This window comes from Mirounga angustirostris, unplaced genomic scaffold, assembly GCF_029215605.1.
Source record: "Mirounga angustirostris isolate CCGP_5_RB_7025 unplaced genomic scaffold, mMirAng1.0.hap1 SCAF_1, whole genome shotgun sequence".
NCBI classification, from domain to species: Eukaryota; Metazoa; Chordata; class Mammalia; order Carnivora; family Phocidae; genus Mirounga; species Mirounga angustirostris.
This window is the reverse complement of record NW_026991709.1, coordinates 96,046,859-96,059,028: the sequence shown is the minus strand read 5'-3', so window position 1 is coordinate 96,059,028 and position 12,170 is coordinate 96,046,859. Positions and strand designations below refer to the sequence as shown.

Here is a 12,170-nt window from a genome sequence, read left to right as displayed (position 1 = left end):
TCTGTTTTAAGAAATAACCCTACTTCTTTATGTATTGTATCCACTCCAGGTGTTTCTCTACCACCTTGAAAAATTTCCCTCAGCTCGGTCTTAGACACTCTGCTCTCTCCTCCAGACAGTTCAGCAGCACCTATGGTCTCCGCCCTCCAGGATCTATGGATCTCAACTGACTTCTATCTGCCTGCCTGACCCTTCTACTTGGCTTTGAACAAATAACAGTCTTGTACTTAGTCAGGACATCTGCAATGAGAGGAACAAAAAGAACATGCAAGAAGCTACGGTAAGAGTGAACAGAAACGTGGTAAGGTGTTAATCCACCCTGGGTGGTGAGAGAAGACTTTCTTGAGAGAATGGTATTGACATATGAAGTAGGAGTTTGCTGGAAAATTGTGGGGGAGGGGGCAGGAATATTCCATGCTGAGCCCAGCACTCGATACATCCTAAAACAGAAATACTGTTAAATCATTCAAATAACTAAAATATGATTGTCGTGACTTAAATAATTTGGGTAAAGTTCCACTGCTGGATAATCTTGTGACTGATTGGTTGGAACCATAAATCCAGACTAAACACCTGTGGGGAGGCGGAACCAGATTGGATGAAGAGGTAAAAATTCCCTTGGAAAGGAATAGATGTTACGTATTCTTTACAGTGCTAGGGAAGAATGTAGAAAAAATAAGTTTCAAATGAGAGTGAAGGAAAATATTTTCTGGTATCTCTAGGGCCAAGAATCAATTTGGTCTCTAAGGTCTGGCATGTGTGCAGAGTGACCCCTAGACCATATAAATGTGGTCAGAAATGATGAAATGGAACAAGTTAGTAGGATACCATGAAAAAGGTACAAACAAAACAGCATTGTCCAATAGGACTTTCTGCAGTGACGAAAATGTTCTATAATCTTAACGATCCAATATGATAACTACTAACCACATGTGGCTACTGAGTACTTTAAATGTGGCTGATGCCTGTGAGCAACTGGATCTTTTCTTTTATTAAATTCCTATTTTATTTCACTTTAATTTAAATAACCACAAGTGGTGGGGTGCCTGGATGTCTCATTTGGTGAAGTGTCCGACTTGATTTCGGCTCAGGTCATGATCTCAGGGTCGTGAGACTGAGTCCCACGTTAGCTTCCACACTCAGTGCAGAATCTGCTTGAGATTCTTTCCCCATCTTCTCCTCCCCCTGCTCTCTCTCTCAAATAAATAAATAATTTTTTAAAAAGTTAAATAAATAAATAACCACCTATGGCTCACGGTCACCATACTGGACAATGCAGGTCTGGTCTCAGAAGTGTTGCGAGAATTAGGAAAGAAGGTGTGCACACATGGAAGGTGAAGGAGTAGAGGAAAAGGGTGTCCTTGGTAGTCCTCAGGAGAGAATGTTGGTGTCCAGAGAGTCAAGATATAATAAAGGTCATATCCATGAAATGGTGGGAAGACATGATGAGGAAGGAAAAGACCCTGAGGGACTTTGTGGAGGTGTGAAGCCAGAGCCTTGGGGTAAAGTTGGAAATCACACAGGGACAATCCAGAGGCTTCTTATTTCTAGCAATGGAGCTGGTGGGATCTTGTGTCATCATTGAGTGTGCTATACTTGGTAACAAATGACAAATGTGCCATCAAAATGGTACAAATTACAGTTCTTTAGTTGTCTGTTTTCTTCATGTTTCTTTTTTTTAATTCTCAGGAAATTTGAAAAAGTAGGCCATGCCCTTCTACAGGTCTAGTGAAGCTGATGCACTACAAATGAATAGCAACAGACATTCTGCTGTCTTTCCCTCACCTTTATAACAAGTTTTTGGTTGCTTTCTCTGCTCCAGTCCCAGCCAAAGCTCAAGGTTGAGATATTTGTTCACCTAAAGCACTCTTCATCACCCTCTCTGATCCAGATCAATTTTTAGAAGCACCTGCCCCAAAAAGCACACAGAGAAATTGGAAAGGGCATGAAGCTGTTAGAACTTGTCACAAAATTCAGCACAAAGTCAACAGCGTTCAAGAGGAGCAATTTTTCATGTGTGTTGACGCATAACTTCCCTCGCCTGTGTCTTGGTGATGACATTGCTTGCTAACCTCAACCGTGAATGCTAGCAAGTCAGACAAAACCTCCAAAGCATCTCTGTCATTTCAATTGTGCCAGCAGCAGTGGTATTGGATTTGCTTCATGCCATCACCTTAATGCTGGGGAGGGGGGTACCCACGGGGCTTTGCTGATTGCTGCTGCCATCAGAAGTGGGTTTTTTGATTCCACTAAGAGAGTTGGGATGAGACGTGCTGTGTGGCCTGCTGCCTTTGTTTAGCAGGCCATGAATTGACTGAGGCTGCTGAATGCACAAGGTACTATATAAGAGTTATAGATTAAGCTTTACCTGTTTACTTTCTCATAAGCCTCCACTGAGATGCCTTTAGAACGGAAAAGATAATCAAAAAAAACCACAATAGATTATTCTTATCTTTTCTTTTTTTCTTCCACCTTTTCTCTGCATTGATTTTATTATAGGAGCTGTTGATTATTTGCTGATTGCACATTAATTCCAAGTTACCAGGGCAGAGCGCCTGTGTGCTATCAGCTTAACATGCTTGCTTCGTTAATGAAGTCCTTATCCTATTGGATCCCTGTTCCTTAAAGCAACATCTCAAAGAGAGGCTGCCTTGTGGCCAGTGGCAGCCCTGCCATACAATGCGCTGGAAAGTTGACAATCTGTCCCTGGGCCCTCGCTCTGCCCCACGGGGTAATTCAATAAGTATTTTTGAGTTTTGTTCTCCTTGTGTGTAAATGGAAAATAAAAATGTCTACCCCACCTACATTCCAGGCTGGTGAGAGGATCAAATAACCTAATACCTACAGAAGTGCTTTGTAAAATCTTACCATACTTAAAAGATAATAAATTTTTATTCATCATTTTTACCTCCACTGATTTCTAGAAAGAGTTTTAGTTCAGCTACAGCGAAGGTACAGAGGCAGCTGAACCATTAAAGCAAAGATAAAAGAACAGGAGCCATATAATGAAAATAGCAGATAATTGTTCCAGAAAAATCTACGTTAAGAATAGTGGTATCAATTGAACACTAAATTTTTTTTTTAAAGATTTTATTTATTTATTTGAGACAGAGAGAATGAGAGACAGAGAGCACGAGAGGGAGGAGGGCAGAGGGAGAAGCAGACCCCCCGCTGAGCAGGGAGCCCGATGCGGGACTCGATTCCGGGACTCCAGGATCATGACCTGAGCCCAAGGCAGTCGCTTAACCAACTGAGCCACCCAGGCGCCCTTGAACACTAAATTTAAACCTCCTGGCAGTTAAGGCAAAACATTGTTAGGCACATGACTCGCCTTCATCTATGAAATGAAGCATGTCGGTTTATTAGGCGAGACAGAACTTTTTTCTGTTTTCTGGGCAGATGAGACTGTTTTCTGGGCACACACCTGTGTACACTTCCAGCTGCCCTTGCAGTCGGAATGTGAGTCCAGCTCACGAAAACCTTCCCTGCGTGCTCCTTCATACTCTCCCTCCTGCTACTAGCTTGATGCATGGCCATCACGGAAGGTGGGAGAGGGAAGGAGCCTGGGCACCTGAATCCTTACTTGGAGCTGCCGACCAATTAGAAATATCTACTTTCTACTTTATATGAGCAAGAAATAAACCTCTATTATGGACGAGCTATTATATTTTTTTACACAGTTTGCACACCCTATAAAAATAAAGATTTTCGGGGCGCCTGGGTGGCTCAGTCGTTACGCGTCTGCCTTCGGCTCAGGTCATGGTCCCGGGGTCCTGGGATCAAGCCCCGCATCAGGCTCCCGGCTCCGTGGGAAGCCTGCTTCTCCCTCTCCCGCTCCCCCTGCTTGTGTTCCCTCTCTCGCTGTGTCTCTCTGTCATATAAATAAATAAAATCTTTAAAAATAAATAAATAAATAAAGATTTTCTAATTTGGGACTTTACTGGATAACAATGTATAGAGTTTTTACTATCAGTTTTACTTTAAAAAATGTTTAAATGATCTTCATGGACTATCTCATATTTTATCAGAAGCAAGCAAAATCTAATGGTTCTGAGAAAGGGGAATAAAACAAAGATGGGGGATATTATTTGCATTGGGATGGTAATGCCTGGAATAGAAAAGAAAGAAGCAAGAGACAAGAATACTTCTGGAACATGAGACATGTCCAGGAAGGCCTGTCTGTTTGGGGACCTTACTAGTGAAGATACAGTGAGCATTGAGAAGGCTGAGAGAAGACTGGAGCCTTAATGAACTGGGGGAGGCAGTTTAGAAAGAAGGACAAATAAATAAGGGAAACGTAGGAAAGAACTTAACCCAACTTTCTGTATTCCCTTAAAGTCTAGGCTGCCTGGCAGGGTCTCAGAACCCTCAGCTTTGTCCTGTGGGAGCAAGGAAGAGTCATTCATTGGGTCTGCTGTAGAATCTGTCTATAGGCAGATTCTTGGGAATTTTATAAAGACAATCAAGCATGAATATATCATAAATTCTGTGGATTTAATCATTTTATTACATCTTGAGCACAATTTTCAGAACTACGGAATTGCCTCCTGAACTTCTCTAGGCTTTTCAGACTAAGTTAGCATAAGTGCACTGTATAGATTCTATTTGCTCCCAAGATAGGTTTGTTCTGAGAACCTCCCTGAACTTCTCTGGGGACTGCCTCCTGGGATTTTTGCTCTGCCTCTCTCAATGTTTTGGCCCTTCCTACTTTGAGCATAAATAGCTCTCCTTTTGCATATGGTTTAAATTTCATTTCTAGCTATTCCAGCTAAAGATTTAGTCGGGCTTGGGCAAATGGCAGCATGGAGTAGACAGGGTAGGACCAGCCCCTGGTTCTGGGCCCAACCTTGGCCAGAACAGACATTTCAGGAGATGATATACAGACACAGTTGCTGTTGGAAGCAGGTCAGGACGTAACCCAGTGAGTCCAGCAGTGTAGGCATCTACAGTCCCAGGCCAAACAAGCAGCAAGGCATCAGGGACCAAAGAACAGAGTCCTGGCATGCAGAGGTCAACAATGGAGAATTCAAGAAAAGAAATGCTCAGAAACCTACATAGCCAGACTCTTAGAAGAAACTCAATACATAACAGGTTCCAGGGGGGCTTTTCCAAAACTCAATTTCCCTTGGGCCAGAATTTCCACCTTAGGCATTCCTATAACATCATCAAACCACAGCCATCTTTCTTTACATAGTAGCTAGCTTTTGAAGTATCTAAGAAAATGTAAAATATGGTTGACATCAAAATATATGAATGTCCAGAGACCATGTCATTTCTCTAAGCATTGCAAGTGCAACAGGAAAGTTTGAGTAACAACCATTTTACAATTCTATGAATAATACAAATTCCATTGCCTTCAAGTTGATATATGGCTTTTTGGACACCGTCACTTGAAAGAAAATGAAATCCACAAGTTACTTTTCTAGTATGTCTATCTAGGTAATTTCTTTGTTCCAACGATAAGGATTAATTTAAAACAAAATAAAGTAAGATGTAAAAAAGTAAAAAATAAAAAAATAAAGATGAGGATAAAGACATCAATTAAAAGCTTTTGAGTGCTAATAAAATAGGAAGTAGGAAATGGAAAAATGAACGCTTTGTACTCTTCTAAGTGAATTTGTCTTTGCAACTCATCGCTTCCACTTCCTAGCACACCTAAAAGGAATGCAGAAGCACAGTTGTGTTATTCAAAGTTTAACTTTCGTTAGGAAATGTATGAGTTAGAATCAAGAGAATGTTAGTGGCCATGTGGTGCAACCGCTACTCACTGAATATAATACCTATGTTAACTGAGTACTTACTCTGTGCCAAGCATTCTTCCAAGGATTTTCCAGATACGATCTTACTGAATCTTCACCACAACCTTATTATCCCCACATTAGAAACAAAGGAAACTGAGGTCCAAACGGCTTGAGTGATTTGCACATAGACACATTGTAAGAGGCAAAACTGGGATTTAAATCCAAGAAATCATATTCCTAGAGCTCAAACTGTAAGTGATTCCAAGTCATTTATACCGTCCTATGATAAATGTAAGCACTCCTTCCTTTATTCCTAAATGCTACTACTAAGATTTATATGGTATGTGTATTTCCTTTGGAAACATATGTGAAACATTCAGTACACAATTCAAAGACCCAACTTCCCTTTTTTCAATTAAGGATAAGGACTTTATCTATATCTGACAACTTTTCAGCCCCAAATAAGCAATCTGGGTACCCAAAACAAGATAAGAGATAAAGGGACCTAGTGCCAGAATCTTGGCATTGCCAAGAGCATGTCTTTAGTGACTGGAGTACAAACCACTGACTTTAAGGTCCCGTGTTGCTGGACAGCAGCTGACGGCGATTTTTCCTTTTACAGCAATCTACACCTGTGGACTGTGGGCCTAACGCTCATGACAGATGGACTGAATGCCACTGAAACCGCTTTGTGTATCATTGTCCTCTAGGTCTCCATTCTGGGCTTGGAAATCATATTGTCTCAAGGGCCTAACTCTTAGTCCTGGTGGCACATTTGCCATTAGATTATTCCATTCTGTGTCTATTGAGTCTGTTAAACATGGACAGACTTCTTTTTCTCTGGAAAGTACGTCTGCAAAGCTCAATCCCTTTTTTAAAAACTGTCATTAGATTTTCTAGGTCCATGTAAGCTCTGAATTGCAATCTATTCACCCTCCGTAATACCTGCTTTTCTAACTGGTAATTTCAAAATAAGTGATCCAGTCTTCGAAACATTTAAAGTAAAACAAAACAAAACCAAAAAACCAACAGCTCGAGATTGATTATCCCGTTTCATTGGGTTCACTCTAGGCTTATCAGTGGTTCGAAGAGAACACCCACCCCCACCTTCTGCAGCAGTTTCACTCTCTAATATACTGACTTTATAATGTCGACTCTCTTAACCAGCCCTAGAATTCAGATTCTTTGTGTTCTTCGCAGAACAAACCACCACATTTCTGTTCATTCCAGAGTCAAAGCTGTCATAGTCTGCTGTTACGTTTCTCTGAATGTCCTCAAGCTGTCAAAATGTTTGCTCTGTCTATCGAAATATGCCAAATTCATTTGGGGCATTGGACATGAGCAACACTGAAATTTTGCAGACAAATGGGATTGGATGAATAGCAGATATATGACAATTAAAATGAGAAAAGTGTAGGGCAGAGGATGTCTTTGCTACTAAATATGATAGATTATATTATAAAGAAATGATTGATATAAGTAGGATGTTAATTTATCATTGCAGGTAGAATCGAACTTGTTATGCAAAACAGGACATGGCAGACTTTTTCAGTAGTTAGCAACATTTTGGGGGAGAGATAAAAATTAATTTTTTTTTAAAGATTTTATTTATTTATTTGAGAAAGAGAGAATGAGAGACAGAGAGCATGAGAGGGAGGAGGGTCAGAGGGAGAAGCAGACTCCCTGCCAAGCAGGGAGCCCGATGCGGGACTCGATCCCGGGACTCCAGGATCATGGGCAGTCGCTTAACCAACAGAGCCACCCAGGCGCCCTAAAAATTAAAATTTATGCCAATTACAGACCAATATAATTGTCCCATTTCATCATGCTTTATTAATTTCAAGGTGGTATTCCAAAATATTGTATGTCTGTTTCAAATTAATGTGGATATTCCCAAGCACCCTCGGAGGGTCTTCTGAAAGCCTGAGAACATATTTTAGCAAACATAATGAAGTAGAAAGGATGGAGGCTCATGTCCACCTAAATTCCACAGCATGAAGGAGCACTTCTTCCTATTCACATGAGAAATTAAAAATCATTTTGATGTATGCTGTTTACTATGCATAGCTGCCGAATTCAAATTAATTAAGATAGAGAGAAGGAAGTTATTTATTTATAGTTAAAATTCCTAAGCCTGTTTTATATATAGAATTAAAAGGATAACTTTAAGTTTCATTTTGATGAGCATTGCCCCAATATTTACCCAAAAAAGTGGGAGACTGGTCTCTCGCATGGGATCTTGGGACAATAAATTGCCAAAATTAGCTTTGAAAAGGAGTTGAGTCACTTGGAGTGAAGCAGGGGAGAATGTTTGCAAACTGCCTATTTGCATTTCCAGAGTTCTCCTTGAATGTTCCATGCAAGGACAGTTGTACTGGGAGTCACCTTAGAGGTCTGATGTTCCCCACTCACAACCACAACTTCCAGGTTTCCAAAACTGTGATGATCACTAAGAAAAATTTTGTCAGAGAATTAATCCTTCCTTGATGACAATGATATTCAACAGCAGCAATTGCAAACTAAATAATATTATTTGGCCCAAAGAACTGAGGGATAAAGTTACTCTGGTGTTAAATTCAAGCCTGACTGATTCTTTTCAATTCCCTGTTTTAACCATTGAATATATCAACAATTTTAAGAGAAAAACCTGTTTCACCCCAGTCTTCATGAACAATTCAAATTCTCCAGTAGAGAAGATTAAGGCTTACCTCAAAGGCACTCTGTATTTTGCAAAAGTCGCCCACACTGAGCTGGTTTTCAAGCAGGGCTGGGCAGGGGCCTTCATCTGTGGTGGCACCTCCTGCCCTCCCAGGGCTCTTTGACCCAGGCTGTGGCCCCTTGTTCAACTCAAGCGCATTCTGGTAACTCATAATGGCTTCACCCCTTTTCAGCTGCCTTCAACTACTTTGACACTTTTTTTTCCCCTTCAACAGGTGCCTTTGAAAAGAAACCCAATTTAGCAGAATTCCAAAATGAAAGCACATTTCAAGGCAAACAGTGAGAAGGCAAAATGTTCAAGGCCAAGAGGTAAGGAATAAAAGCCCTCAACCCCCACCCTTCTTTAATTCCACAGTTTACTTCCAAAATCTGTCGAATCCTTTTAAAACCCCCCTCCTTATATTCTGTTTAATCTGGCTTGATTAAAAATGCATAAAACTTCCCCCATGTTTATGCCAACTGACAGAACCACAGAAAGCATCTTCTAAATCTCATTTTAAATGCATTAGAAAAGCAACTTCTCAAAATCTCTTTGGCTAACCTTGCTTCTATTAACATGTTGGGGTTTTAAACTCCATTTTCTTGTAGGACGCAGATGCAAGACTTCTGTCCCAGTCTGAAGGGCTTGTCTCTGAAGGCCACCTTCCCAGCAATGTGGAATTCTTTGTTTTCATCTGTTCCTGATGCCTTTGTATGTTTCCTGGCAACCAAAGTCAAGCCAACTCAAACTTTTCCTTCACCACACCCCCCCACAACTAATTACTGACCTGACAGTCTGCATATGTGATGTGAATGTTGGTTTTTTTTAAAGGACAATTCAGCTCACTCACTTTTAATTAAACTTCATTGCTATATTATTAAAAGGTAAGTTTTATAAATATATTTTCTATGAAGCATGCTATATATTATGAGATAATAGGATTAGCCAAAAGAAAAGAGAAATGACATTCTGGAATTGTATGTTTTCCATGTAGGAAACATTTTATTCTTAATTAATAAGGATCTGTTCCTTTACCTTCTCTTTTCTTAGTTTCTATGTATCTAAAATGGGGATATTGTTCAATTCATTGAATAGAAGGGGAAAAACCACAGCATAACATGATAAACTTTGTAATAAAACCACTTAACAGTACCGTCATTGGCTCAGCTAATACTAATGAAAGGGAAGAAAAAAAAGAAAAGTTAACTTTTTTTTTGAGTATTTACCATGTGCTAGCACTACACTAAGCACTTTGCATTCTTTTTCTTGTTAAGCTTTACAATAACCCTGAAAAGCAAACAAGATCGCTGTCCCCACTTTACAGATGAAGAGGCAAAGAAAATGCCAGAAGCCACAGAGTTAATAAGGTATGGATTATGGCAGGGTGGCTCCTGAGCTTCAGAGACTGCTCTAGGGATAGATGTTCTCTCTGTACCTTAGGTTCATCTTTGTAAAAATTAAAAGTTGTCACTCGGTATTTTCTAAAGTTTCTTCCAGCTCTATCATTCTATGGGCTGGTGTTCACAAGACCCTTGGTGATGCACAGTACATTCCCTAGAACACAGAGAAGGAAGCATCCTACAGGCATTCCTGTACCAGTTGGAAGGAAGGAAGGAAGACAGGAAGGAAGGAAGGGAGAAAGAAAGAGAGAAAGAAAGAAATGTCATTCACGCATCCATTTAATTTATCCATCTCTCTGCCCACGGTTCATTCCAAAAACCATTTATTAAGAACCTACTGTATGTCACGTCCTGAATTGGACCTTGTGCCTGCACCTGAGGGGTTTACAGGCTTGTGGGAGCAATTACCTGGTTAGATCATCTTTCATGCCAATCCCAACCTCTTGCTGTTTACAGTGCTGTGTCGAGAAAGATTCTGAAATCATAGGAAAAGAGTGGCATTATAGATTACAGATATGTATCACAGGCACAGAAGGGCAAAGGGGGGCATGTTTACCACAAATTTGCCTTTCCTGTTAGACCTTCATGTAAGTTAGGAGAATGTTTGTAAGCCCTAATATAAATTCCCCTAAGTTATCTCACATAGGAACAAAATAGGTCTTTTTACCATCCTAATTAGAAAATTAATATAGTTAAAAGCAGCTGGATCAGTCCCACAAATGTTTGTAAAATATTTTATAGTGATATTCTGGAGAGTTGGGCTTTGTTCAGGAAGAGACACTAATGAGGGAAAGCTGAGAAAATCGAAAAACCATTTTCTGAAGCTGTCCTGGGAGAGGTAGGTATCCCATGGGCTAACGATGCAAAATTCTCTAATTATTCTAAGACAGTCAAAACGCCTGGCCTACTTAGCTTCCATAAAGATGCAGCTCTAAACATTTCCATTAGTCAAAACAGGAAAGCATAATGAGCAGCTAATAAATTACTGCAGAAGTTAATGAATTGACACAGTTTTCTTTATGTAAGATTACGGTGTTAGAAAGAATTCTTGATTGTAAAGTCTTAAAGGGCTTTAATGTTTTTTGTAACTGTGTGGTTAATTTTTAGGTTAAACTTCCAAGGCACTGTAAAATCCATAAGTAGTCTCTTGACTCTGCTGAAATCTACCTGCTTGTTTGCCATGAATCAATTATGATTGTGTAAAAGCCTGCCACGTGGCCAGTCCAATATCGGGCTCTATGGGGCAATGTGCAGGGATGAAGACAGTGTGTGCTCTGGAGGAGTGGTCAGGAGAGAAGGCTGGCAAACTGGGGCGCCCTTGCCCCCTTCCCCCGTAGGGACCCACCAACACTCACCAGCACAACGGAGCGTTCCCTCAGGAAAGAGGGCAGAGCAAGCGGACGTACCCACTGACCTGTGCTTTCTTTGGAACCTTGGCACTGAATCATTCTCCCCGCTGAGCACACCTCCCTCAGGGTTCTTATCAGAATTCCCGGCTCCACCCCATACTTTATAACCACCCGCATAAATGTGGGCCTCATCTTTCCTCCAATTCCCCTTCCTTTGTTTGCCCTCCCTCACACTGAAGCCAATTCTTCCTGACGTTCTTCATCTTTGCCTAGAATTCTCCCTCCAACCCCTCACTGTAACTGGAAGCAGCTTTCCCTTTCCAACCAGTTTTCCACCCAACCCTTCCAAGTCAAGGCTGTCCCCAGTCCCTGTTCCTCAGGGAATCGCAGAAGGGTGTCCCCCTGGTATCGTGGCTTCTTGAACCCATGCCTTCCCCACATGGCCCCAGTGGCCAAACACCCCACAGCTCGGGTTAAACACAACCCCCTGCCAGAGCCTGAGGGAAAGCACTAGGCTTGCCTTTGGCAACTTTTAAGCCCTTGATAAATATTAGCTTCTTTCCTTCCTTGTTCCTGATCCTCCCAGTTAGAATTAATTACTCCTCCCACCCTGCAATCACACCATTTTGTTTATACTTTAAGCACAGCACTTTTTCTTTCCGCTTTGCAGTATAATTAGTTGCCTGTGTATCCCTGTCTCCTACTACGTTAACTCCCTTAAGAACAAGGATGAGAGCTCACTAAGGCTCTAGACTTACATCGCCAACACCGAGCTGTGCATAAACCACACGACAGTACGGTACATAAAATGGGCTGGACGGAAAGTGAGCGTCACGCATAGCTTTGAGTTTTCAGGGAAGGGTCCTGGGAATAGGTGGCATTGAATCAGAAACACAGGCAGAATTCCATGAAAAATAAAATGAATGAGGGAAACAAAATTTAAGATTGGATCCTCACAGCGCTTAGAAAAACCATTTAAGCG

The 12,170-nt window shown here is 41.0% G+C and overlaps 1 protein-coding gene across 1 annotated transcript in view; it reads right to left on the bottom strand.

Annotated features, from left to right (window-relative positions):
- Positions 1-11,394, bottom strand: part of WDR49 (WD repeat domain 49) — a 141,620-nt gene extending 130,226 nt beyond the window's left edge. The window contains 3 exon segments of the mRNA XM_064585743.1: positions 8,450-8,678; positions 9,001-9,159; positions 9,875-11,394. Of these exon segments, the coding sequence (XP_064441813.1) occupies positions 8,450-8,611 (162 nt within the window). The 5' untranslated portion in view covers positions 8,612-8,678; positions 9,001-9,159; positions 9,875-11,394.
- Between the last annotated feature and the right edge of the window lie 776 nt (positions 11,395-12,170).